The 24,880-nt window shown below is 41.6% G+C and overlaps 1 protein-coding gene across 12 annotated transcripts in view; it reads right to left on the reverse strand.

Moving 5' to 3' along the window:
• herc1 (HECT and RLD domain containing E3 ubiquitin protein ligase family member 1) overlaps positions 1-24,880 on the reverse strand; it is a 71,783-nt gene that overhangs the window by 40,027 nt on the left and 6,876 nt on the right. For 10 of the 12 annotated variants that reach the window (XM_040127657.1, XM_040127669.1, XM_040127696.1 and 7 more), the window contains exons 2-28: positions 21,426-22,402; positions 20,787-20,882; positions 20,359-20,553; positions 19,201-19,512; positions 18,852-18,948; positions 16,894-17,037; positions 16,448-16,575; positions 16,067-16,211; positions 15,406-15,577; positions 14,108-14,242; positions 13,688-13,853; positions 12,005-12,130; positions 10,444-10,665; positions 9,070-9,222; positions 8,283-8,415; positions 7,577-7,768; positions 6,533-6,757; positions 6,097-6,270; positions 5,883-5,997; positions 5,649-5,769; positions 5,247-5,418; positions 4,084-4,438; positions 2,843-2,963; positions 2,661-2,712; positions 1,572-1,843; positions 424-639; positions 112-232 (exon numbers count right to left, since the gene is read on the reverse strand). In XM_040127657.1, the coding sequence (XP_039983591.1) occupies positions 112-232; positions 424-639; positions 1,572-1,843; positions 2,661-2,712; positions 2,843-2,963; positions 4,084-4,438; positions 5,247-5,418; positions 5,649-5,769; positions 5,883-5,997; positions 6,097-6,270; positions 6,533-6,757; positions 7,577-7,768; positions 8,283-8,415; positions 9,070-9,222; positions 10,444-10,665; positions 12,005-12,130; positions 13,688-13,853; positions 14,108-14,242; positions 15,406-15,577; positions 16,067-16,211; positions 16,448-16,575; positions 16,894-17,037; positions 18,852-18,948; positions 19,201-19,512; positions 20,359-20,553; positions 20,787-20,882; positions 21,426-22,376 (5,311 nt within the window). In that variant the 5' untranslated portion in view covers positions 22,377-22,402. Of the gene's footprint in view, positions 1-111; positions 233-423; positions 640-1,571; positions 1,844-2,660; positions 2,713-2,842; positions 2,964-4,083; positions 4,439-5,246; positions 5,419-5,648; positions 5,770-5,882; positions 5,998-6,096; positions 6,271-6,532; positions 6,758-7,576; positions 7,769-8,282; positions 8,416-9,069; positions 9,223-10,443; positions 10,666-12,004; positions 12,131-13,687; positions 13,854-14,107; positions 14,243-15,405; positions 15,578-16,066; positions 16,212-16,447; positions 16,576-16,893; positions 17,038-18,851; positions 18,949-19,200; positions 19,513-20,358; positions 20,554-20,786; positions 20,883-21,425; positions 22,403-24,880 lie in introns of those variants that run through there. The other 2 variants (XM_040127705.1, XM_040127737.1) reach the window with 2 other exon arrangements.

Raw genomic sequence — 24,880 nt, forward strand, 5'->3', positions numbered from 1 at the left:
CCAACTGAAAAAGTTAACGAGCAAATGAATTTGGAGACAGTCTGGAAAATCTTATCCCGACACATTATCAAAGCTCAACGACTAAGAATATATAGTGGTAGTTTTTATTACCTATGTGGTGCTTGTTGGCCTGCAGAGCTCTCTCCAGTGTGACAGACAGTTGCTGGTAGATCTTATGGACAGCTGTCTGGATTTCCACTTGGAGGCTCCTTTTAGCTGCTTTTACACCATCCTGCAAACACACAACAGTATGCACTAATATGTTAAGACACTGGTAGAAACACAAGGTAAATATTACTCCCTTTTTAATCTAATCAAATATAACCTCTGGGGCTCCTCAAGCCATGCAAACTTTTTCAAAATGTATTAAATACCAAAACCCACAAATGGAATTACTCACTCATTAGGAGCCTTATATTGTACCTGGTAGTGATGTAGCTGCACACTCTCTCTCTTCAGCCCTCCAGCGCCCACGGTGCCGAGGCCAAAACATCCAGCCAGGAACTGCAACCTGACGGAGGTGAGCAGGGAGGAGGACTGGAAGGCACTGCTGGATCGATCTGCACTCCCTGGCTGGCTGCCCTTCTCTTCCATACCAGAGATCAACACCACAATCTGGTGGAGGGCCTCCAACCGCAGCTGAAGATAAAACACCCCAGCAATCAAGTGTGTATATTCTAACAGGGCTACACATCTAACTCTTTGATTATTTTTTCTCTGGATTTCTTGTTTTTTTTTTGGCTGTAAGATTACCAACACGTTGCTAATCTCACAAAATCAACAAAGGTAAAAAAAACAAAAAAAACAAGCCTTATTTTTTGAACGTGGCCACTACATATGTTTGGTTTAAAGGATAAGTCTGGTGATATTCTGTATTTTTGAATCAAAACCTGATACATCTTATTCCTCTGTGCCAAAGAGCTTAAAAATACATCAATGAGCGACACCGTCGTACTGGGTGACATATTCCTTTAATATTATGAAGACTTTAGTTTATTTTGAGTTAATCCCACATTACCCATCCTGCTGCTGTAAATATTCAGTAGGCCCCCAAATCCACAGCTGAAAATAGTCCTCCAAAAATGCACTATTTACTCCTGTATGAGTACCGACTGCTAAAAACTACAGTACCCAACTGTTAAGTCTGTAACTTATTCAGTCTTTTTAAAAAATGCATGTATATATTTGTGAGCACTTGTTAAAGATTTACATTTTCAGTAGGAATCAGTGGGTTTGGAGCTCAGTGCCACAGACAAGGCAGGAAAGTGTTGACAATAAGAAAAATATAGAATATCACCAGCCTTATCTTTTAAGCAATGCTGCTCTGAAAGGATTTCATAGGATGAAAATTCAGAGAATATTATTAACTTAAGCAAAACCATGAAAATCACACAAACAAAAATCACATAACAAAAGTAATGTAAATTATTATATACACTGTTGTCAAATAATATATTGGATTACTCATTGTTATTTCATGTGGGATCACAGTGATAAAAGGGACTTATGCTTCAGAGTCCAGAGTACCAAGGCAGATAAAAAGCCAGCAAAGCCCCGAGACGGTCCCTCACCTCTGCTCTGCTCTGTTGCTGTTCCATGGCCAGGATAGTCGCCTGTGGGCTGGTGGACATACTTTCTTCTGGCTCCTTGAAGGCTGGAGCCAGGCCCACATCGCCGCTGATAAAACTGACCATATTGTCAATGAGAGCGTGGATGCCCAGTGAGCGGCTCAGGTCCAGGTCTGACTCTTCGTAGGAGTGTGCCGAACTGTAGCTCCGCTGACGGCTCAGTTTTGCCCTGAACCAGGACTCAGCCAAGGAATCTGGTGAACTTTGAAGTAAGCCTGAAGATGGAGAAGGAGAGGAGCCTTTCACATGCGTAAATGCACAAAGTAACTCTTTTGATGGATGGACCATGTGGCTTCTAGGCATTTAAGAGCTATGCAGTGCAATGCATTATTACTCTACAAAAGTTCCTCAAATGGCCAAATGCTGATTCTTCATGCGGGCACAAGCCTTCAACCAGCCATTATGAATCCATCTATAATGGGAGCACTGAGTTCCCAGTACCTACTGAGGAAAAATGCTGCAGTTGAGAAGTGGAATGGTAATCAGGGCCAGCCTTTCCATGTAACAACTGAAAGCACTGATGTCAAAGTATCAGTACTGTTTATTTCTTTTCAAGCAGAACTGGTAATTTCCATGTAATCTCTTCAGCGTGACGAATCACATTCTTCACAAGGAATGAGCCATCATTGTGCAACGTAACAAACATTCCAAGCAGAAGAATGAGCTGTTGTTTGTACAACAGGCACATCTGTATGTTCTTTTATTTGTTTTTGCTGTTCACGTAATAGCACACTACACAAAAAGTAGAATATGAAGTGTCTGAGCTCAAAACAAGGCCCTCGTCATGAGAGATGGATGGGGGGCATCACAGTCATGGAGAGATGAGCTAACAAGAGGAAGAAACATGCCATCGTTTACTTGCTTGGAGCTCCTCTTGTGCTTGGGGCTCAACTGCCCCAAAAGAAGCAAATAAACTATCCACACAGGAATCAGAAGACAGAGAAACAAGAGTAACATATGAAAGATGACAAGGACAAACCTGAATCATCCTTACTCGCAACAATTGACATATTTATTGCAAATGACCTTTACCTCTTTTTTTGTGAGAGAATGCTAGGTCCAGGTCAACGTTTCTCCTTCCACTCTGAACAAAAAAAGGAGAGACAAAACCCAATGTAGCACTCAAACCATAACCGTCAACTGCTGGTATTTACATTCTAAACATATTAAATATAAATGTAGTGAGTACGCGTGTGTGAGAATGTCTGCTTTACCAGTGTGTAACTCTCTTCGTCTGATTCGGGCTGAGAGAGATCAGACTCACTCCTAGACTTCATCAGTCTGTAACTCGGGCTGCTCTGCACAGAGCGGCTCTCTGCACTCAGACTCTCACTCCTACATACACAAATACATCCCAGACACCGATTTATCATCTTTATCAGTGACAATGCGACATCTTAAAGACATAACTGAACTCAACAAGGTACATTAAAATGATTTAAATACAGCATGTCTGATAACATAAAAAAGGGAAAGGTACAGTATAGTTTTAATTTTATTACCATTATTATCACCCACACCGCAGACTTGTGGACTGGACAAACACAAACCATGTTTTGGCAGTGGATGTTCCAAACCAATTTCGGCCAAGATACTGGTAATATTAAACGTTCCTATTGGCCAACAGCTTGTTGGCCAATTAGTCTTTTTTTTTTTTCATTATATTCACGCTCAAACATTTAAGAAATGGGTTTCAAGTTCGTCTAAAAAATAAAACTCGTACTGAAGTAAGTTTGTGGTTGCTGTAATGATTCCTCTTGCCCATAAGGGCTGCAAAGAGATCCTTCTGAGAGTGATTAGAGATAAGGGACCAAATCCATAGTCCCTGTTCAGTACAAAAACGGGTACGGTCAACGAGAGCTAATATGAGGCTTCGTCAGTCTGAGTTAGGCAAATGAAATGGGTATCTTTCAAAGTTAGTCTTTTTAGCAAAAAGAAAAAGACAAACATTTTGCACTACAAAGAGTAACTCTGGAAACTACCCACTTGATTTGTCTAAATCTGACTACATCACATTAACCTTGGCTGAACTTCAGAATGCATTTATACACAGTGTGAGAGCCGCAGATTTCGTCCCCTATCTCTAACTCTGGATTTGCTTTAGGAGGAGATCTGTTCATGGCCAATGTGAACAAGAGGAACAATCACAGTGACCAGAATAGTGTCAGTGTTCATATAGGCATGCGAGTGTTATTTTAAGAAACTTTTTTTTTTTTTTTTTTTTTTTAAATGTGATCGTATCCTTTAATACAGAAAAAGGTCAAACTGAAACCCATCAAGCTGATTTTCTCTGGACACAGGTGAAACCATCTCACCCCACAGTAGAGGGATATTTTTGCAGCACAAAATCCCCACTGACGAGGGAATCAGCTGGTTACCTGTCAACAGATATTGTTTGAGTTTTGATTTACCACCCTCTCCCCTCTGACTGTGTCCAGGTGGCAAGTGCTCTAACCTGGTCATGAAGCTCAGACACTCCTGTGTTCCTGTAGCTGATTGGGTCTGTCCTTCCTCCTGGTTCTGTTTGGTCAGCTCGCCCAGCACGGGGCTCACCCCCAGCACCAGCAGGGCACAGCGGTGAATCACTGAGTTACAGGCTGCTGTGTACAGGTCCTGGCCCTCTGGAAGACCCGTACTACCCCTTCTCCCCTCCTGAGACAGAATGGCGTCCTCCTCTCCACCTCCTCCTCCTCCTCCCCCTCCTCCACTCCTGGAAACAGAGCCGGAGCCCAGGCCTGTGCTGCTGCTTGCCCGCTCTCTGTCCCGACTGCGAGCTACCTCCCGCGCTGAGAGGAAACATTGAAAGATTTCTGTGTTGTGCGATATGCACGGAGACGCACACACACAAAACACACAAAATGCTGGGTTAGAGGACAAGCAGCAGCCACATTATGCACGCAAGGTTTACTAGATTGGAGAGTGTAAAATCAAAGCTCATGCAAATGCAACACACCAAAAACTGTGGGACACTGTCACATTCATCTAAGTACATTGGAGACTATTTTTCTATCACAACAATGAAAATTTTACATTACAATTGGACAATATGTATGAGTGTGAAAGCCTTCTCCCTACTGTATGTCAGAAGCCACATTTAACAAAACTACACATACTAATCATGACCTGCTATGAAACCACATTATGCTATGGACACCTTTCTTTCTATCAAAGTAACCGGTGAACTGCTTCACCAAGCAGTCAGCAGTAACTAAGAAAAATGTAAATAAATCACCTACCTCGCTGAACTGCTTTGTCATTTTGAAAAATTCTTAGGATTACAAGTTAATCCAATTATTCATTAAATGAATAAATAAATAATATTAATATAAACTGAATAAACATGTCTTTCACTAGAACTAACCCAATATGATGAAACATTCAACAGGATATGGTACCAACCATTTTCAGTTAAAGGAATTCCCTATCATTTTCACCAGTTTAATAACTATAGTCCTAAAGCAGAGATGTGAACGAACAGGAGCGGGCAGGATAAAAAAAGAACATTCTTACAGCCTTGAATGAAGAGAAAAATACATGTATTAAATTATTTAGCTAATGTTCTGATGAACTGCACACTGAACGCATAAAAAACATACAACTCCGGGCAGATGTACTTACTTCCAGCTGTCATTACTTCATGCTCCCTGTCCTCCTCTTCATCGTCTTGTTCCTGATGGCCCTCTTCTCTCTCGCGGTCGGCTCTCTCTTCCAGCTCTGCTTCCTCATCAATGGTGCGTGTGAACGAGTGCTCCTGAGGGTCCATGTCCAGGGAGTCCTGATTGTCTGAAATCTGACCCAAGTGAAACCAGAAGACATATACGAGTCATTGTGAAAATTGTTTTGGTTCATGAACACAGCAGCCATTTGCAGAGAAAGTGTCTAATTAGAGAAGAAAACGCTGAGGAACATCGGACAAGTTGTTTGAGAGACTAACGATATGCACATTACCGAATAATTAAAGATGGCATAATAAAAGTGAATCCAAATGTGCACGTGTGCATGTAACTTTTGTTTACTCACCCTCCTCTCACGTGAAGAGGATCGGGTCTGGATGAAATCCATATTCTTACAGGCCAGCAGACGGTTTCGTACCTTATAAACACTGCGGTAGACTTCTGCAAGGGACTTAGATGGCTGGTACCTGATGGGTAAACAAAAATATACTTTTGACATGTGATGTTTAATTGAGGCTGGTCCTATGCAACAGTGTGGAAAACCTTAATCCAACATATCATATATATCATGTTACAGTACCTGCCCTCTCCACAGGCTTGGCCCAGCAGCCCTGTGTGCTTCAATAAGGCTGCCAACACGAACCTGGACACAGTGTCTAACAGGGACTCGTTACTGAGAGACGCATTGTCCCAGTCTGCAACAGAAGACACAGTACCACTGTCAAGTCCATTTCAAGGCTATTTATTCTAGCAGGAACGATGGACTTCATTACATGGCTAGTCCAATGACAGACCTTTGCTGATGGCATAGTCCTGCATGTTGATCCAAAGGCTGTTGGCCGGTTCTTTAGAGGAACCCAGAGCCAAATCCACCAAGACACTCAAGTCAGGACGCAGTGTGCAGTCAAAGGGCTTCTGCTCTTCGTTACCAGACAGTGCTGCCTCCAATAAAGAGCTGATGCAGGTGTCTGAAGGACACAAGTGGACAAACATTCTTCATCTCAACAAGTCACAGAGGAAACAAGAAATTCGAAACACCATCTCTATAAGTCAACTGGATAAGAGCCTTATGCGTTCACTGAGACAGCCCAAAAGAGTAAACAATATCCTGCTAGAATTTCTATTCACAACAACTGAAGCCACTACACTCAGCTGCTCATGTTATTACCAGTGATCAACACTTTAAAAGACAAGAACTCAATCACAGCGTTGTATCGGTCCCCTCCCTACCTAGCTGTGGGATGTCCATCTCCAAGCCATTACTGAAGAGGGGTGTTTTGAGCCAGTAAGCAGTATCCTGTTCCTCCAGCGAGGTAGGAGCTCCCTGCAGCATCCCACCAAGGCATCGGCCCACCAGCAGGGCAACTGTCCTCTCCAGGTCCACGAGCCACACCCAGGACAATGCTGGCTGCGGCAGGGACATTCCTGAGGCTGGCTCAGCAAAGTCAGAGGTACCTGAAAAGTTAGAAAAGGGGACCGCATAAATTCCACTGCCCGGAAATATAAGGATTTCCAAAAAGGATCCGTTTTGAGGGATGATAAGGTAGTGAGTGCTCTGCAAGTTTTGATTTGTCAGGAATCACAATGAAAATGTGATTTGGTGGACTCATTTAAAAGCCTCAACTGGGACCCCTAACCTTGACAGAGTTACAGCCATGTATTATCCAGAAAACTACAAAACCAGTCCTAAATTATACGTGTTGCTTACTTGGAAAGGGTTCACAAACCAAAAAGTCCTGAGGACAAAAAGGGAAATGCTGAAACTAAGACACTAAATCTTTGAGTTGAGTCAGTGCAACATACAGTACACACATACATAGCTCGAATGCCAATTCACTTTACTGATCAAATTTTGTCACAACCAAGGCAAGAAGGTTTGAAGCTAACTTGGCCTGGCACAGTCTGTGCAGAGTTTACAGTATATTGCATTCAAATATTTCCTTGAATTTGCTTACCACAGAGCAGCGTGGTAAGGAACACGAATGGATTTTGCAAGAAACACAGACAGACTACACATAAACTTAATTCAGAAGGAAAGACCATGAAGAGGCACAATGCACATTTTTGTGTAGTAAATGATAGCGATTACTAGGGATAATAATAGCTAAACAACTGTAATAAAGCAGGCCTAATATTAATATACGGTTATTTAGTATGCACAGCAGACTTAAAAGCTGGTGAGAACACCCTCAGTTAAGACTGTCAGCATTACATTTCTTGATCATTTGATGCATGTAAAGGTTTACTCTGCGTAGCTCTTTATTTCAAGCTCACCATGAAGAGGCCACTGCAATTCCTGGTCCTCCAGAGGGGATGCAGCGGGTAGCAGTCTATTGAGCCGGTCCAGAGGAGGCAGCAGGTCCAACAAGTGGCTCAGCAAAGGCCTCGCTACTGACACCGGAAGCAGCAGCAAAGAGTTGATTATCTGGCACAGCATGCTCCCTGCTGCTGAGACGTAGATCACATCTGGAGATGACAAGACACAGGATTACCCTTTTAAGTTTCAATAATTCAATATTAATGACAGTTTCAGGTGAAAAATTATTTATTATTGATTGATTGATTATTGGGATTTTTTGGATCAAGCAAGCAAAAATGGGGGAGGGGTAATGATAAGATATTTGAATTCCTGTCACTTACCTTAGGTGCCAAAATAATTAACTTTAATCTAATTAACCTTGTTTCTGTGTTGTGTTTTTATGACATTGATACAATTAGTTTAAGGCACATGTTTTGTTACTCTCTCACATGATGACCCAAAGTGTTACTGACTTTGAATTTGTAGCATGGGGCAAATTTTGAAAACGCAAAACATATATAAAATAACGTTAAGCCGAGATTTTAAGAAAAAACAATACAGAAACAAAGATAATGAAAGCGATTTACTAGCGTAAACAGGCAGGGCTCAAAATAGCAAGGGACCCAGAGGTGAGGAAGCATTTCTGCCTTGCTGCAAAAGTAATTCATTGATCATCTTCACCTTGTAACTTTTCTCTTATGCTGCCATTCCAGGAACTCTCTTTTATCAAAGTGGCCGAGCGGGAGAAGATATCCGTGGCATGGGGCAGCAGGAGCTGCAGATGCTTGTGGAGTAAAGCCACACTGCTGGAGTTCTGCAGAAAAACAGAGAGATCATAATGTTGTTATATATTTCATATACAATGAAGTTACTGTATTAAATTGAATTCTCTGGCCGTAAGATTGTTAATACGGTCTGAAAAAAAAAATTACATGTAATTGATATTAGGAACATGCTGAAAATACATACTTACGAAACTGTGATTTAAATTTGCACAGCCACTGAAATACAACTCATTTTGTCCAGAATTAGCTTATGAAAGCTATGCAACTAGGAATGACTTCATTTCATACATTAGTTATGCAAACTGCTTAGTATTTTCTGTCAAGATAGGCAATTTAATGTCATTTTACGCCTCATTAACAATACCATGTGAGTTCTGAAATTTGATTTGCTATACAAAGTAAATAACTTCATCAAATTGAACATCATGCAGCATCCGCCTTTCAAGTCTGCTTGATGCATAACTATTACCGAGACATTATGTTGTATCCCACCAGTGTCACAAGAAGGTTTTAGTCAGATGATCCTACTGGCAAAGCCCCAGGGAATTTAAACAAACGCATGGAGACTTTTTCACTGAGTAATTGCCCCATCGTAAAAGTCTAATATACAGTAGGGAAAAGAGAGTGAATGTGTATGAACAGGCTGTACATCTATAAAGACAGGGACAGCTGAGTGTCCGTACCTCAGTGACAGAGTTGATATGGCAGTATGCTAGCAGCTGCTTCTGCAGGGAGCAGAGGAGTTGGTGAAGGTGAGCTGGCTGGCTGCTGTCAGAGGAGGACGTGCCCTGCTGCAGCTTATCACTGTTCTTCTCCAGCTCCCCAAATGCCTGATCCTGTACAACACAAAACACACACACACACAAATCAGATATGAACAAGTAGGGGTTCACAGATGTGGCAGATATAAGAGGTATCTTCAGTGTTCATTTATTAATCTAAGCGTGTATATGAAACAGATCTAACTGTTTTATGGCCAAAGGGATTTGAGTCCAGAAAAGGTGTGTTTTCATAGCAGAAAATTTTAAGCAAGCCACGATTTGAAGATCTAGCCAATGAATCCAGCCCTGGAACCTATTATTTTCAAGGCCAAATTTAGCAATACATTTTTTTTTTTTTTTTTAATTGAATATTTCTGTTTTGTTTTTTCTGAATCTGGTTAGTCCATCTAAAAACCTTCTGGAATCACTTTGTTGAACCTCTTAATGTTTGGAGTAATACAATAGGAATCTAACATGTTCAACTACAAATGGCAAACACTAGCTAATCAAAAGGGCTGAACATTAAATTTGAATTTCCTTGAGTTACACAGAATCGGCTTTTATAATCTAGATTCTTGATATCTCCCAATTTAGACCACCAGAATTTCTTTTCACCCAAAAAGTAATTACTGATTTTGTTCAATTATATTTCTTTATCTGGATGTGGTTTTGCCATTTGCAAATTTCCCACATCAGAAAACGAAGTTCTAGAGATGACGAAAAGAGAAAGAAAGAGTGACAACAAAAAGTAGAGCAAAAGGCAATTAATCTAAAAGAAGTGACTCATGTGGAAAGCCCTGCAGTCTAATCATCATTCACTCAGGCCTGCATAATCACGCACACTTGTAAACAGCCTGTGTGTGTGTGTGTGTGTGTGTGTGTGTGTGTGTGTGTGTGTGTGTGTGTGTGTGTGTGTGTGTGTGTGTGTGTTACAATCAATAAAATGGCATCTGTGGAGAATGAGGCAAAGGAAAAAGCCACTGCTGAGCCAGAAAAAAAGGCAGAAGGTGACCATGACAAACGATAAAATATGACTCATGCTCTGCCTCCAGCACTTGAATACTGAGAGAAGCAAGAGAGCTGGAGAGACGGCCGAGTGTAAGGATGGGGCTCTATATGTTGACTTTGGTGACGACTTCCTTCCTGAGTAATATATACCTCTTTCAATTCTAAATAGATTATAATGATACCACAAATAATGGTTTGTTATTGAATAATGCACACACTAAAATCAATAAGAGCAATCTGTACGCTCTCCAGTAGAGCTGCACCAACCACCATCTAGCAGTTACTTACAGTATAAAAGCCCAGGTTCCTGAGCAGCGTCTTCATGAGGATCTCAGCCAGGTGGGTGTCAGGATGGCCTGCCGTGGCGCTGTAGGTGGGGTCTGGGGAAGCTGTAAAACCCGGGCCAGAGGAAAGTACCTCGGGGCCATCAGCGGGAGAGCTATAACCCAGGAGCGAGGCCACGTGGGTGTGGTCCTGGAGACTGGTCAGGATAATGTCTAGCTGCATCCTCTGTGGCACAGACACATACATTTCAGACCAGGAAAACATAAACCTTCAACAGAACCAAACTACTCTATTTGATCGAAAACATGATGGTACTGTGGGTTCATCCTGAGGAAAACAGCAGATCAGTCACCAGATGCTCATTTCCTTTAGAGTTAGGTCATCCGGAAAATAGTTTGTCCAAGAAGAAAAGTTGGCCTCAACACAACATTCAGCAACAGCTAATTACATGACTGTGCTTGCTTGTTGTCTTTCATAATGGGATTTCATGAACTACCAATTTCATGTCAATTTCACAGGAAAGATTTTTTTTGTTGTGGTTGTTGAGTAAACTGCACATTTTTGGACATAGAGACATTTATAAATGATGAACAGCAATAAGCCCTGATTGAAGAGTAGTTCAACATTTTGGAAATATGCATATTGCCATTCTTGCCATGACTTAGATGAGAAGATCAATACCACTTTCATAACTGTTCATTAAATATAAGGCCACTTGTTTAATTTTTCGTGTAAAGTGGCTCTGAGTATCTTGAAAAGCAGATTTGTACAGTTTAAACAAACAACATATAACATGTTAGTCGGTGATTTTTAGAGGTGCTGGTATGTGAATTTTCTTACCTTCGGGCAGAGCCCAGGCTAGCTGTCTCCCTATGTTTCCAGTGTTTATGATAAGCTAAGTTAGCTGGTTGCTGGCTGTAGCTTCATATTTACCAAACAGACATGATATGGGTTTCTATCTTTTCATCTAACTCCCTGCAAGAGAGCGAATGAGCAAATTTCCCAAAATGTCAAACAATTCCTTTAAGAGCACAATGTTTCACAATCGGATTACAACTATTCAAAGCTGTCGCTCTCAGCAAATTTTATTTGAAATTCCACAAGAATTCCTGGTAACCAGCAGCCTCCGTTGTTGAGTTCAATGGAAGTTCTTGAGACATTTTAATGTCAGACTCCCAAGTAGGCCCGTTGGGAACACAGAGTCCCTTACAGACGATGGGGAGCGCTCGAGGCGTCTTTGTCAGAACTTTGTAGCTGAGAGAGACGGAGCCTTTAACCAAGCAGCTGAAAGTGTAAAAGCTGCATTCATCATCCATCATTGACCATACAAACCGCAACAAATTAGGCATTGGTCAATAAAATACACATTTTAGGTACGTAAATTTATATAACTGGCTCTTAATCTGGGCGCTGTGACCACATTTTAATAGATAACAGTGAAATCAACAGGATATGAAAAAACATATTTCTACTGTACAAATGTATACAAGAGTTCTTAGATTAGGTGCTCAATTTTTAGCATCATGGTAAGGTAGCTCTATCTGTATTAGGTAGCATCAGGTACCTGTCCTTTGGAGAGACTCTCCCATCTGTCAGGGCCCTGAGGCAGCAAGGAGTGAAGAAGCTCCATCCTCTCCCTCAGTGGAGGCAGCAGCATGGTCGCCCCCACAGACAGAGTCTCAATCACCGCCTGATGGGACAAACAAACACCCACATTTTGAGACTGTTTCTTGTGATGTGATCAAGGCCTACAGATTCAAAACCTGTAGACCAAACATTACTAATGTCCTACTAATGTACTATAATCAAAAAGGCAAGGAAAGGAAAGGAAAGGAAAGGAAAGGGAACGGAAGGAGGATGTTTACAAGGAGACATGAAATGAAAAGCACAAGGCATCACAAGAAATATTCATTACAGTTCCAAGATGATTACAAGCATTTTTCTGAATACAAAAAGTAAAGTCAAGGAATGATTTTGTGATTTCTGAGTGTTTCTCTGGATACTGAATTGTCGGAAACAAATATCGCTACAGGCTTTGCCTGAGTTTGACAGTATAAAAGTAAAGAGGAGAATGCATGATATGTACAAATATTAAGGTGGACCGGCTCCACCTGCAATATGTTCACCACGATGAGTTTCCTTCTCTAAAAAATTTAAATTTCTGATGATAAAAAAAGAAGCCTTTTGGGAGTATTTTTCTATATTTTATGGCTGGACTGCAACAGTCCTATAAACGCGAGTGTCCATGACTGACTGAGTGACTGACTGACTGAATGACTGACTTAGCGCGTTTGCGCCTAGATTTAAACACTTTTCACACTAGTTTAGCAATTTTTCTCCATAAAAGCCCCCAGTGACAATTCTTGCAACTTTTCTGACAAACCTTAGCTACTTTCCGTAGAAGAGAGACGCCAGTGTTGCCCCATGAGCATGAATCGGGTTTTCCCTCTGCAGATCCAGCAGCTGACACAGACGTGAATGAGCTTCTAACTTTCTCCCTGGTTGATCATTTTACTGGTAAATATGGCTGAAATCACAGCACAGCCGTCGCCTTTAACTTATGTGTCTGGTGATTCTGTCAGAGGACGTCACGGTTATAAAATTGGGATTTTAGCAGAGCAGAGCCGTCTTAATGGGTTGTGTTTCAGTCACTATTTCATACTTGTTCCTTTGTCTGACAACAAAAGCAGACAAACATGTACATGACAACAACTTTATTGGGAATTCAGCTGCATTAAATTACTGTATATTGGAGCACAGAGAGCAGGAGAGAAGCAAACAGATAAAGGGCGGTCCAGTCATATACTAGGTTTTGACCTAGTCTTGTTAGAGCTGCAACGATTATAACTGATAAATACAATAGTCGACTGACATTAAAAAAAAAAAAAAAAAAAAAATCAATTGCTCAATCAAAATAATTTTGCAAGAAAAACTTTTCAAAAATTCTTTGGGTCCAGCTCCTCAAAGGTAAGGAAACAGAATGTTTTTGGATTCTGGCCTCTTGTTTGGACAAAAGACATTTTAGGATGTCACTTTGGGTTTTAGAAAACTTATGGTTTATGGTACGAAGGCACATCGTGAATTATCTTAATTATTCCAGGGAACCTCATTTTAAACACGTTGTTTTTTTCACACAGTATCACTGTTTTTATTGTGCTTCATGTCTATTTTGTTCATACAGCTTGTACGGTACTTTGCTCTTAACAATATCCCCCCATGACCAAAAGAGCATCTACTTTTCTCTCACCTCCTGAATCTCGTCTGGCACAGAGGAGTCCATCAGTCTGAAGAGCAGGTTCCTCAGGGGCCTGGCCTGCCGACCTAAGATGCTGGTGGCCACACCCCCGGCCAGAGCCAGAGCCAGATGATTGGACAAAAGCCGAAGGCACAGCTTGAGGAAGTTGTGATGCTCCCTGCAAATGCATTAAAAAAAATTATTCAGAATTTGCTGAAGTTATATTCCAATTCTGTTTATACCTATAAAAGATGTATAAATCTGACACAAATTTAAAACTGAAAAAGAAAGAAGGTGTATTGGCATGAGAAACCGTAAAGCAAGCAAGTGCAAGAAATAGACCAGGGTAAAAAAAATCCTTCCTTCTGTGTCAGCCTACTTGACTTAACTGTCACTAGTGGCGATGTTGGCTTGCAGGCTGTGTGTACCTACCTGGATGAGGGGAAGGGAAGAGGAGGAACTTCACTATTGATGCCATCACAGTAGCGCTCAAGGAAGGAGCGCAAGTGGGAAAAGGTACTTTCTTCAAGGTCGACGCAGTATGGTCGGTGCCAAGCCACCACTTGCCTAAAGAGTGATAGTGAGTAAATATTAACAAGTGCTGTAGTACTTCACATGTGTTTGAGTGGTAGGGTAGAGGGGGAAGGAATCTAGACAAACTATGATGACTATAAAAACTCCTCACACCAAAATTCTGGAGGGACACGGTGTTGTTGCTTAGACATGTCTTTAGAAAGCAGTTCATACTTGCAATGACAAAACAGTTGGAGAAAAATTGACTAAGCTAATTCCCTCTGAGTGAATGTACCTCCACACTAGCATGAAGTTGGAGAATGATCCCTTCCCCCAATTCCTGTCTGTGCTCACGGATTGTACTATGCAAACGCTGTCAACTAAACTGATCATTCGGCCTTAAAAGGGGAACTCAAGCGATTTAGTATTGTACTTTCATAATGTCGGGGGAACTTACTAAAGACAGATTAGAAGACGGAAGGTCAAAATGGAAGTAGCAGAGGCCCCAGTATGGTTCAAACTCCAAAAAGACGATGGATGCTACAGTTCCCATAATGCAACTCAATAGTCTTTCGTTAGACGACCCTTTAAGTTTGAAATGTCCATTTTTTTCTGTACACCTTCAGTTTGTAACGCAGGCTTTCTGTTAAAATGTTTTAGGCGAAGCAGAGACGACCCTGGAGAAATCTTCAGGGTTATTTTCAAACACCAAGCTCCATCTAGAGCCACAAAGGGCATTATACATCTGTTGTCACCGGCTGAATGAGTGCTACTCGTGATGAGCAACTGCCGGCCTACTTGCGCACCACTCAGCTACAACAAAACCCTTCATAGTCAGACTGGCCATTGGGCATACCGGGACAAACCCCTGTGGGCCGCTGCATTGATGGACTGGTGGCCCGTCAAAAATCCATTAGGCTTTTACCGACCCTCTGTGCACCGGCCATTCGGGGTGCGCATGAGAGCGGGCTGCGTATGTGTTCTGGGACCGGGCTCACTCCACCTACCCCCCCTCTGCTATACATTTCAACATGCACTTACTGACCTTTGACTTCTGTTACACAATCCCTGTTAAAAGCACAGAAGTCCAGGGATGTGGTGACATAAGCACTCGCCTTCACCCTCCCTCCCCCCATGCAAACATTTCCTGCAAAATCCAGGTTTTGGTAAATGTTACCTGCCCTACAGTCTTTGTATTTACTCTGCTGGTAACTGACCTGTCTCTGGGCAGGGCTGTCCAGGCCAGGCTGTGAGAAGTGCCGGCTGAGATCTGCTGAATAGCGACTCCATCCAGGCCGACGACCTTCTTGGGCTTGGTGATCGGCCCGGTGGAGTTCCCCTGGCCACACTGGCCCATGGAGTTGTTGCCCCATGCATATACTTCATTGTCTAGATTGTGGTTGAGAAGAATACAAGCAATATGATTTTAGATATGGCCGTGATGATAATTCATACTTTACATGAAAATTCTAATAATGCCTTAGAATTTGTACAGCACTAACCTGAAATATGACTGTATTTATCAAGTTTATTCAAGAAATCCTAAAGCTTGAGACGTTAAGTATTAGCTTAAACAAATTTGGTCAATGTATTTGCTATTACATCATGCTTTCTTGCGACAGTCCTGTCACATGTTTAACAAACACAAAGTCTTGCTGTGTCAGCGAAGTAGTATTCAAACTATTATCGTGACTGTCAGTATTGTGACTGATGGAGTCAGTGGACTTCGCATGTGCTCTAACACTGAGTGTTGATCCCTGACAGCATGAAAAAATCATTTCAGTCAATACAGCTGCAGCTGTTTATACTTAACCATCTACAGAGACATATTTCACAGAAAAGAGAGACAGAGAGCATGAGAAAGACAGAGACAAATACCATGCGACAGGGCCAGGCAGTGACTGTCCCCTATAGAGATATCCACCACCCTGGTGGTAGCCAGCTCCTCGATTAGTTTGGGTCTGAGTGCTGTGGCCTCAGAAGAACCACACCCCAGGCAGGCACCACAGCCCCAAGCATACACCTGCAAACAAGTGACATGAATCAACTCCAGAAAAAAACTGTCTTGATGAGAAAACAGAGAGACGACATCTTTGAGGCGAAGCCATGAAAGAAGAGCCATGTTACGTAACAAGTCCTGGCTGCTGTCGGCAGGAACGCATAAACAGCTGCATGAAACTCCTTCTTTGGGACAAATGTTCAAGAACAAACCACAGCTTTTGTTCTGTCTTGGTTAACAATGAAGGAATGATGTCCTACCTGTCCAGTAGAGGTTAAGGCAAGAGATGACTGGCTTCCCGCACAGACTTTTCTGATGAACATCCCTTGCAAAGCCTCCACTACTTTTGGCTTGTAGACTCGATTAGTATCACCATGCCCTAGTTTTCCTGTAGGACAACACATGGTTTTCCTTAGACTGATTTATTTACGGTATCAGCGTATACTCACATTTTAGTGACGTGCAGCTGTTTGGCATTCACAGAAAATGAAAAATACATTTTTATACATACTGTCATTCCAGAGCATTTACAAAAGATGCAAGCATCAAGTGCACAAACTGTAGAAACGCCATACTTTGAAAAAAACGGCTCATATTTAAAGTGTATATTTCAAACATAAATAATTCAATTTATAGCATTAATTGTTATATGAAACATTCAAAATAGAGCATCAACAAAGTAAGTCATGCTGAAGGGTTTACACACCATTGTCCCCTCCTCCAAAGGACCACACAGTCCGCCCATCCTTTGACAGTGCAATAGTATGGGAGCTACCACATGACACCTCTCCCACATTGCTGATGTCTTTAACTAGGGTAGGAATGTTTCGGCTGTTGCTGTCACCGTGACCTGCGTTCCCAAGAAAGGAAAAAAGTCAAGTTGTCGACACATGAAAATTGTAGAACACAAAAGTAGAGTTTTTCCTTATCTGAACTGAGGGTCAAAAGTTCAACACACACCCCTGGGATGTGATGATGTCAAAACACCCAAACTCATTGTTTTCTATGCAAGTTCAATCAACAACAATGTCATTTTCAGGAAACGCCACTGTTCTAATTCCCAGTACTGATGAGCAGCATCTCTTAAGAGAAGCAGCAACTTTACCACACTGGCTCCCCGGATCAGCACTCCTAGACATTTTGCCTCCGACTGCTACTTTTGCCTGTATGATGCCTTTGGTATGTGCTATGGGGATAAATTAACATGCCTCAAATGACACAACGCTACACAGCTCGTGTGTGTCACTTAACGACAGAGGGTGTTGTATACCGAACATATTATAAATCCCTCTGAAGAAAAATTGTGATTTTTGGGCCATACACATAAAATTGACTTGACCTGACTTAACAATACACTGATCAGCCAAAACATTATGACCGGCCCTGCGTAATATGCTGTCGGTCCTTCGCGTGCAGCTCCATCCCACCGAGCTCTACAAGACCTCTGAAGTTCCCTGTGGTATCTGGCACAAGACTTTAGCTGCAAGGTGGAGCCCCTGTAAGTTAGACCTGTTGCTCCAGCACATCCCCCATCCCCTATGGTTCGTCCATCTTCAGACCATTGTCGATAAGTACTCGTCGCTGCTGAGCACCCCACGAGCCTTGCTGTTTCGGAGATGCTCCGACCCAATGGTTTGGCTACAACGATCTGGCCCATGCCAATCAACATAATTCACTTCATCTGTGAGTGGTCGTAATGTTTTGGCTCATCTACATTATCACTGTCATTTGCTTGACACTTATCCAACGAGCCTTGAAAAAAGTCGTGAGTTTAAACCTGGTGTAAACACTCAAAACAGACAGTATTCACAGCACAATCTGTTCAACTTTACAAGAGCTCTCCTATTATCATAACCAGAACATTTATAGCCCGTGACACATAGGAAGGGGAAGATGAACGCTCTAGCATTTTCAATAAAAAAAGAAGAATCCATTTGAATTGTACATTAGAGAATGTTTGTGTAGCTCTAAGAGTGCTGCATTCTGGATAGCACCAAATCATGTTCCATGTATGTGTTTACAATCCACAGATAATTTCACTTTTGATAATATTACTGATAAATATTATTGGTATAAAGAGTGCCACTGTTGCAAACATAAACATGACCCACGTCCCAAAATTCAGAAACCACTAGCCAGCCAGTAAACACTGTTGAATGTCATCAAACACACATGGCTCTTTCTTAACCAGAAGCTTTCCCAACAAGAGGAGGAACACAAATTTTAAAATGACAAAACTTTAGGCCAGCTGAATCAAAACCCTGTCAATCCCTAATTAATACATTACAGATCGACTGATAGCTGACAATAACTAACTAAAAACAATGCTGAAAGAGAGGCTTTCCAGCCATTTATCTAGTGTGAGCTTAGAGCCTTGCTCAAGAATGCGTTTCTGTAAAGCAGTATACTTTACATTACACTGAAATGTAAAATGTGTTGCAAAGTTACTTATAATATTAAATCATCAACACTGATGGTCTACATCCCACCTTCACCTCCATCTTTGCTGACACCTCAAATATCACATCACCTCGCATCTTTTGTACAGAAGTTTTGAAGCCCCAAAACAGACAATCAGCACGACCGTGCTGGGAACTATATTCATGTACAGGTGTTTATTAAGAAAGCCTTTTCATTTTAGGAGAAATTAATTCAGAAATTTACCTAATCTTCCAAAATCTCCTTCACCCCATGTGTACAACTCTCCATCCTCACTGACTGCAGCACTGTGTCTGTAGCCAGCAGACACACATACAACCACCTGAAACAAAACAAAACCCACACACATTATCATAAATTGTTAATCAACACACAAGCAAAAAGACATCTAATGGATTTCCCTTGTCTATTCTAAAAATAAGAGCGACAGGAGAAAACAGCTAAAAAAAAAACTGTGAAAATAAAAATAAAATGCACAATGCACTGGATTTAAAAGAATAAAAAGCTGGAATGTTTACCATGTGAATAAAATACCATGCGTCAAGTTGTACTCGAACACTGGGTGAAACCCTACCTTCCCCTGCAGTGGCCCTTGGATAAGTTTAGGGTATTTCTGTGTGGAGCTGTTCCCGTGACCCAGTTTGCCATAATCACCGTCACCCCAGCTGAACACCTCACCCTCCGTAGTGAAGGCCAGCGTGTGGCCATCGGAGCCCTTGGATGACGACACCTTCTTGATGGCACGGTGGGGTTCAAAGGTCAGCTTCTTGAGTGTTGACTGGTTGTTAGAGTCTCCTAGGCCCAAGCGACCATAGCTGCCCTTCCCGCAGGCCCGAACAGAGCCATCAGAGGAGATCACAAAAGTGCAGTACTGGCCTGCCTCAATCTGCACAGAAATGAGGGAAAGTCGTGGATCTGTGTGTAATGAAAGCCTGCAGGCTGACGCAAAATTCTCACACACTGTTACTGAGTGAGTGAGTGCGTGCTATGGTGTATTGCTACATATTGTCATGAGACAGCATACCATATTACCCGTCAGCTATATCATCACAATCTATAAATTACAATAAGATATTTAATAGCAACCATAACTATTTCAATAAAATTATAAAAAATTTAATTTCTTGCGTAATTAAGTTTTTCGATTTTTCCGTTTATTCATAACATCAGAACATTATGAATAAAATGTTGTGCAACCCATAGACAACTCACAAAAGTCACTGTGCACATCAAACAGAGATAGAGAAAGAAAAAGTAACAAGGTGAGGACAATTACGAAAGAACTGTAGGTGCGAAAAACATGAATTAGATGCTTTGTAATTGTCCGTTATCTTCATAATGGTGTTTCCTTTCTCTCCTAATAGAAAAAGAGAAGACACTGTAGGAGGGAAATAAGAATCAGGCTGCTGTCGGATCCTTTGTCTTGAAGAGCACATGTCTCTGCCTATCAATAACAAATACAGCAATTCACATTGCTTTGATCTACAGAGATAGTTTGCTTGTGGGAAAATCAGTGAAATCTGATTTTGAATGCATTATGTCACCAAGTCTTTTCATGCTTTGAGGGAAAAAAATATTTGATCCCCTTAAAATTCCATAACCAATTTGCCAAAACATAGCAGAATGCCTTGAGGAACTCAACTTCTTTTGAAAATACAGTATTAACATTATGTTTTGTTTCTCAACATGTGCATACAGCTCTACAGCAGACATGTGGACTGTTTTCTCTTACTGTCTGTGCATCAGCAAAGCTGGCGGCCAACTTGGGCTGTAAGATCTTCTCCTGTGTACCCTCCACTAGCTGGTGGCTGCTGTTACTGCCCCACACATACACCTCACAGGTTTCAGACACCACGGGTGCCTCACCAGTCTGTATGCTGTCTGGACTGACGCAGGTGCGAGAGTAGTCTGATGCCATTCGACATACCTGGAAGAAAAAGACACAGTATAAGGGAATGTAGTATTATTTGTAAAGCTAACTTTCTAGGTGACAGATAACAGCGATGGCAAATCTGAGATATTTCAACACACAATAGAGGAACTGGTGTGACAGTTTTGCAAAATGATCTGAACTAATCACAGGCTACACATAAATTAAGGTGCTATTATCAGTATAATGAAACAAGTGCCTGAGTGTGAAATCCTGCTTTAATCTCTTACTTCTTCAAAAAGACAGAGAGCTGCCTCATACAGTGAGCACAGGCCATCCGAGGTCCGTGTGGGTTCTCGCCACTGGCTGCGATCTGCTGAGGAGCCCTGAGACAATCACATACACAAATAAATGTTTAGACCATACATCACTTCAAACCAGCTACAGTGTAAACATTACACTCAGCATTATAGAGCCATTATAACAGACTCCAGTAAGTGACATTAACTTACACGTGCACTATTCAATCGGACAGGATCCAAAAGCAGCCCATGTCACATGATACATTTTAGAGAAGTAAAACTCTTACATATTTACATAACATCTATGAGTCTGACAGAGGATTTCTTATATCATCAAGTGTTTATTTCCAGCCTGTATTTTGTTTGGTGAGAATTCACTTCAGCAACTTTCTTGTACAGAAACCAGGTCATGCTTTACTGATCATCTCCAAGTAAAAACATGTTTTTTTGCATGATGTTTCTACTGTTCTATCTCAGCTTTACTCAAAGATAAGAAACCATTGCTTGAATGAATAATGTCTACTTTAATACTCAATTGAAGGAAAATGGCATTTCTAAGCAGTCTGGCTTGATTTATTAAACCACTACAAAACTTCTCATCTGACTATATTGTCAATGTTTACCTACCAAAGAGCGTCTCATCTGCATGAGGATGTTCATGAAACAGTCATAGCCAATGAGGCCCTCTTGGTTCTGTAGCACCTTATTCTGCTCCATAGTGCTGACCACAGCTGATGCGGCCAAAGCCATCTCAATCCACTCCAGCAGGTAGCGCAAGGAACCCCTCTGGGAGGCCAGCCCTAGCAGTAGCTCTGAGGCAAGGCGTCGCCCTAAAATATCCGCCCCAGAGTTTGGCATGGTCACCCCCTTCAGAAAAGTGGTGACCTGGGCCAGGCAGTCCAGGCCCATTGGCGGAATCTTGCTCTCGTTGGCCAGAGAGAGCGGTGGCAGGGAGCTAACCACATCGATGGCTGTGTGAATGACATCATTGCACAAGTTTATGTTGCCCCCAGGACCCCCACCAGGACTGGGTAGTGGAGGCATCATCCAGCTCTGGCGCAGGAGAGCAAAAAGAAGGCTGAGGCCCGTGCGAACACCCATCTCAATGAGCGCATCAGTGCTGGAGCGTGGCCGCTCGCTGACAGAGTGCAGATCGGCCGAGCCCGAGTTGTTCTCTGGAGAGTGCTGCTGCTGCTTGACCTTTCCCTTGTCGTGGTACTTGTTGGAAAGCGCGTAGAAGATGCGCTGGAGCACCAGCACACGTTTGCGCAGTGCAGCAGCAAAGGGCGAGTCAGAGCAGACCATCTTGGCCAAGGCCAATTGGCTGCTGAGTAGAGCATCCAGATAGTGCTCCTGCTCATCGCTGGAGAGGGATTCCCGCTCAAAGTCTGGAAGTTGGGGGCCCTTCAGACACAGCACCTGTTGGGGCAGCAGCACAACCTCTTTGTTGGCCAGCAGCTTTGAGTAGAGCACCGAAACTCCCTCCCGTGTGGCTATCGACTCGCTGTCTTCCGTGATCCATGAGCTGTTTAGGTGCTCCAGCCATTTGAGTTTCACTGGGGGGATCATTAAAGCCATGGCATGTCACTCTGGAGCCATCAGTCCTGAGAACATTGAGCAGACATCATATAAAATATTGATATCAAGCTTGCATTTCAACAACAAACACACGTTGGATAAAATTTATTTTAAAGCCCAGTCTTTCCTTAAAGGGTTAAATGAAAGTACAGTTTGAAAAATTCTTCTAGGAGCCTACCTCAACAAATTTAAATTATGGATATTCAAGCTGAAAAAACAAACATTTTGCTTAAAATCGGCATATGTATAATGAAAGCAAATTAAGTAATCACTGTAAATACAACGCATTATCTATTAAAACAAAAGATAGTCCAGGCTATCCATGTCAACCCTCTGCAGGGCTTGACCTAAAGAACTGGGCTGTCTGCTGAAAATCTGTGGTATTATTTAATTAATTACTTGCAAGCTCAAGGCATTTCTTCTGATTACAATGACTCCGCGGGTACTTTAACTATGGCGATAAACTCATAATATCCAGACAGGTCTTCTTTGAAATTCCCCGATCGTACATGTACTGTATATACAAGCAGGACAAACAATTATGTAAAGTGCTTAGTCATATGCTAACTCATGCTTTGTTACTACCAGTAAACGTGACACCAGCTGACTACGGGAATAAAACTCTACAAGGAATGAAACTGCAGGTAATGACAGATGTACTGTAAGCAAGTAAAGACTTCTAAATTTCACATGGACTACTTCTTTTAAACCTCATATTTTGTTGTCGGTCAATTAGACCCATTTAAGCATTTGAGCAGGTGAAAATTCAAAAAATATGTTATTACATTTCACTTCATCATTACTATTGTGTGTGAAGTATAGCCATACTTTTGAGGACTAACTGCAGTCCGCCTAATTGTAAATACTACAAAAGTGTTGATCTATGCATAACAGGACAGAGACGTCCAAACTTTGCTTTCAAAAATCAATAAATGGAAACAATAAGCATGCTTCTTAAAGTAAAATCTGACACCAGCTTTACATGGCTACAAGTGTGTGTGCGTGTCGGGGGGTGTTATGAATAATCTACCCGAGCAACCAAGCATTTTATGCACAGCATGTCTGTGAGAGACACACTTAACAATCACCAGCATTATTTTTTGTTATCTAGAAGATGTTTCAGAGCCAGAGGACAATGCAGCTGATAAGCGAGTTTGTGACGTTTCCTGCTGTATTTGATCACATTGTACTGACAGATGTTTCTAATATCTGTCTCCATCATCTATATAAACTAGGGTGGAACTTTTAAAACAATGCAAGTTAATACAGCACCACCTTGAGAGATTACCATACCATACCACCACACCTTTTTGAGGTAAATCAACAAAAACGGAATATTCGAGATTTACTGCAGGGTTTATATTCACTTAAACAACCACGGAGTAAACTACATGTAGACTGACAGGACGATGGAACCGACAACAAACAGATTAAAAAGACGCATTGGCAGCCTTGGTGCCATCAGTCTGGGAATACAGTGTTAGGGTAATTTCAGCCTCAGGACCTTGCACTATTTTTGCACATCCTATACCAGGTATAGAAACAAAACCAGCACCATTTAGTGATAAAATACACAAAATCTTACAACACTGTTATGACATTCTCACAGGAGAATCTGACAGTCATATTATATTATGCAACCTGATCACAGCATGTATATAGCAATCGCAGATTTGATTGTAAAGAAAACATATTTATAAAACAGAAAAGTTATCAAGAGTTTTTTTTTTTGTCACTACACTGTAGCCTAGTCTCACAAGCAGCCAATCACAAGGTCAGGTGAGAGCATTACCTGATCTATCCAGAATGGTAATGTCACGGGAACAGACATGGTATTTTATGAGATTTTATTTTTTATCCATAAATAAAACCTGTATGTGAACTCCAAAACCCTGAAGAACTTAACATGCAAATGCTTCACTCTTGAACCAAAATACACCTACAGTACCTGGAATATCCCACGCATTCTCATCAAGGTCAGGTTTTCTAATCCATACTCTCTGCAGCTATGGCTCAATATCTGCAGGTCAACACACTCATTAATATCAATGAAGGATTTCTGAATGTAAAATACAGCCAGATCTATATTCATCATCCTGTTATAAAAGTAAATATCATGTTTATGATTTAGCATCGACATTTCGAGCTCGCTTCCCGTCTTGGTGCCTGTTTTGCTCCAGTTTATTGAGAAGGTGAGTGATTTTCTTCAGGCACTCCCGGGGCCGGTTCACAAAGACAGACTTTGACTATGGCTTCGATATAACAAAGCAGTTTAGTTCTTGACTACGTTAAGTAGGACTAAAAAAGTTTTTTTAAAAATGGCTGATTCACCAACCATTGCCATCATTGCAGTCAGCCTCTCCCAGTAGGATTCCTTCAGTGTTAATCGTTCAGGAGGTTTTTTACCGGGGGCCAAGTTATCCACAAAGGTCTCAAAAACAAATAGACCAGGTGATTAAACCCGGTAAAAACACTGAATAAAACAGTTTCACGTTTAAAAAAAT

Source organism: Xiphias gladius, chromosome 1 (genome assembly GCF_016859285.1).
Source record: "Xiphias gladius isolate SHS-SW01 ecotype Sanya breed wild chromosome 1, ASM1685928v1, whole genome shotgun sequence".
Classification (NCBI taxonomy): domain Eukaryota; kingdom Metazoa; phylum Chordata; class Actinopteri; order Istiophoriformes; family Xiphiidae; genus Xiphias; species Xiphias gladius.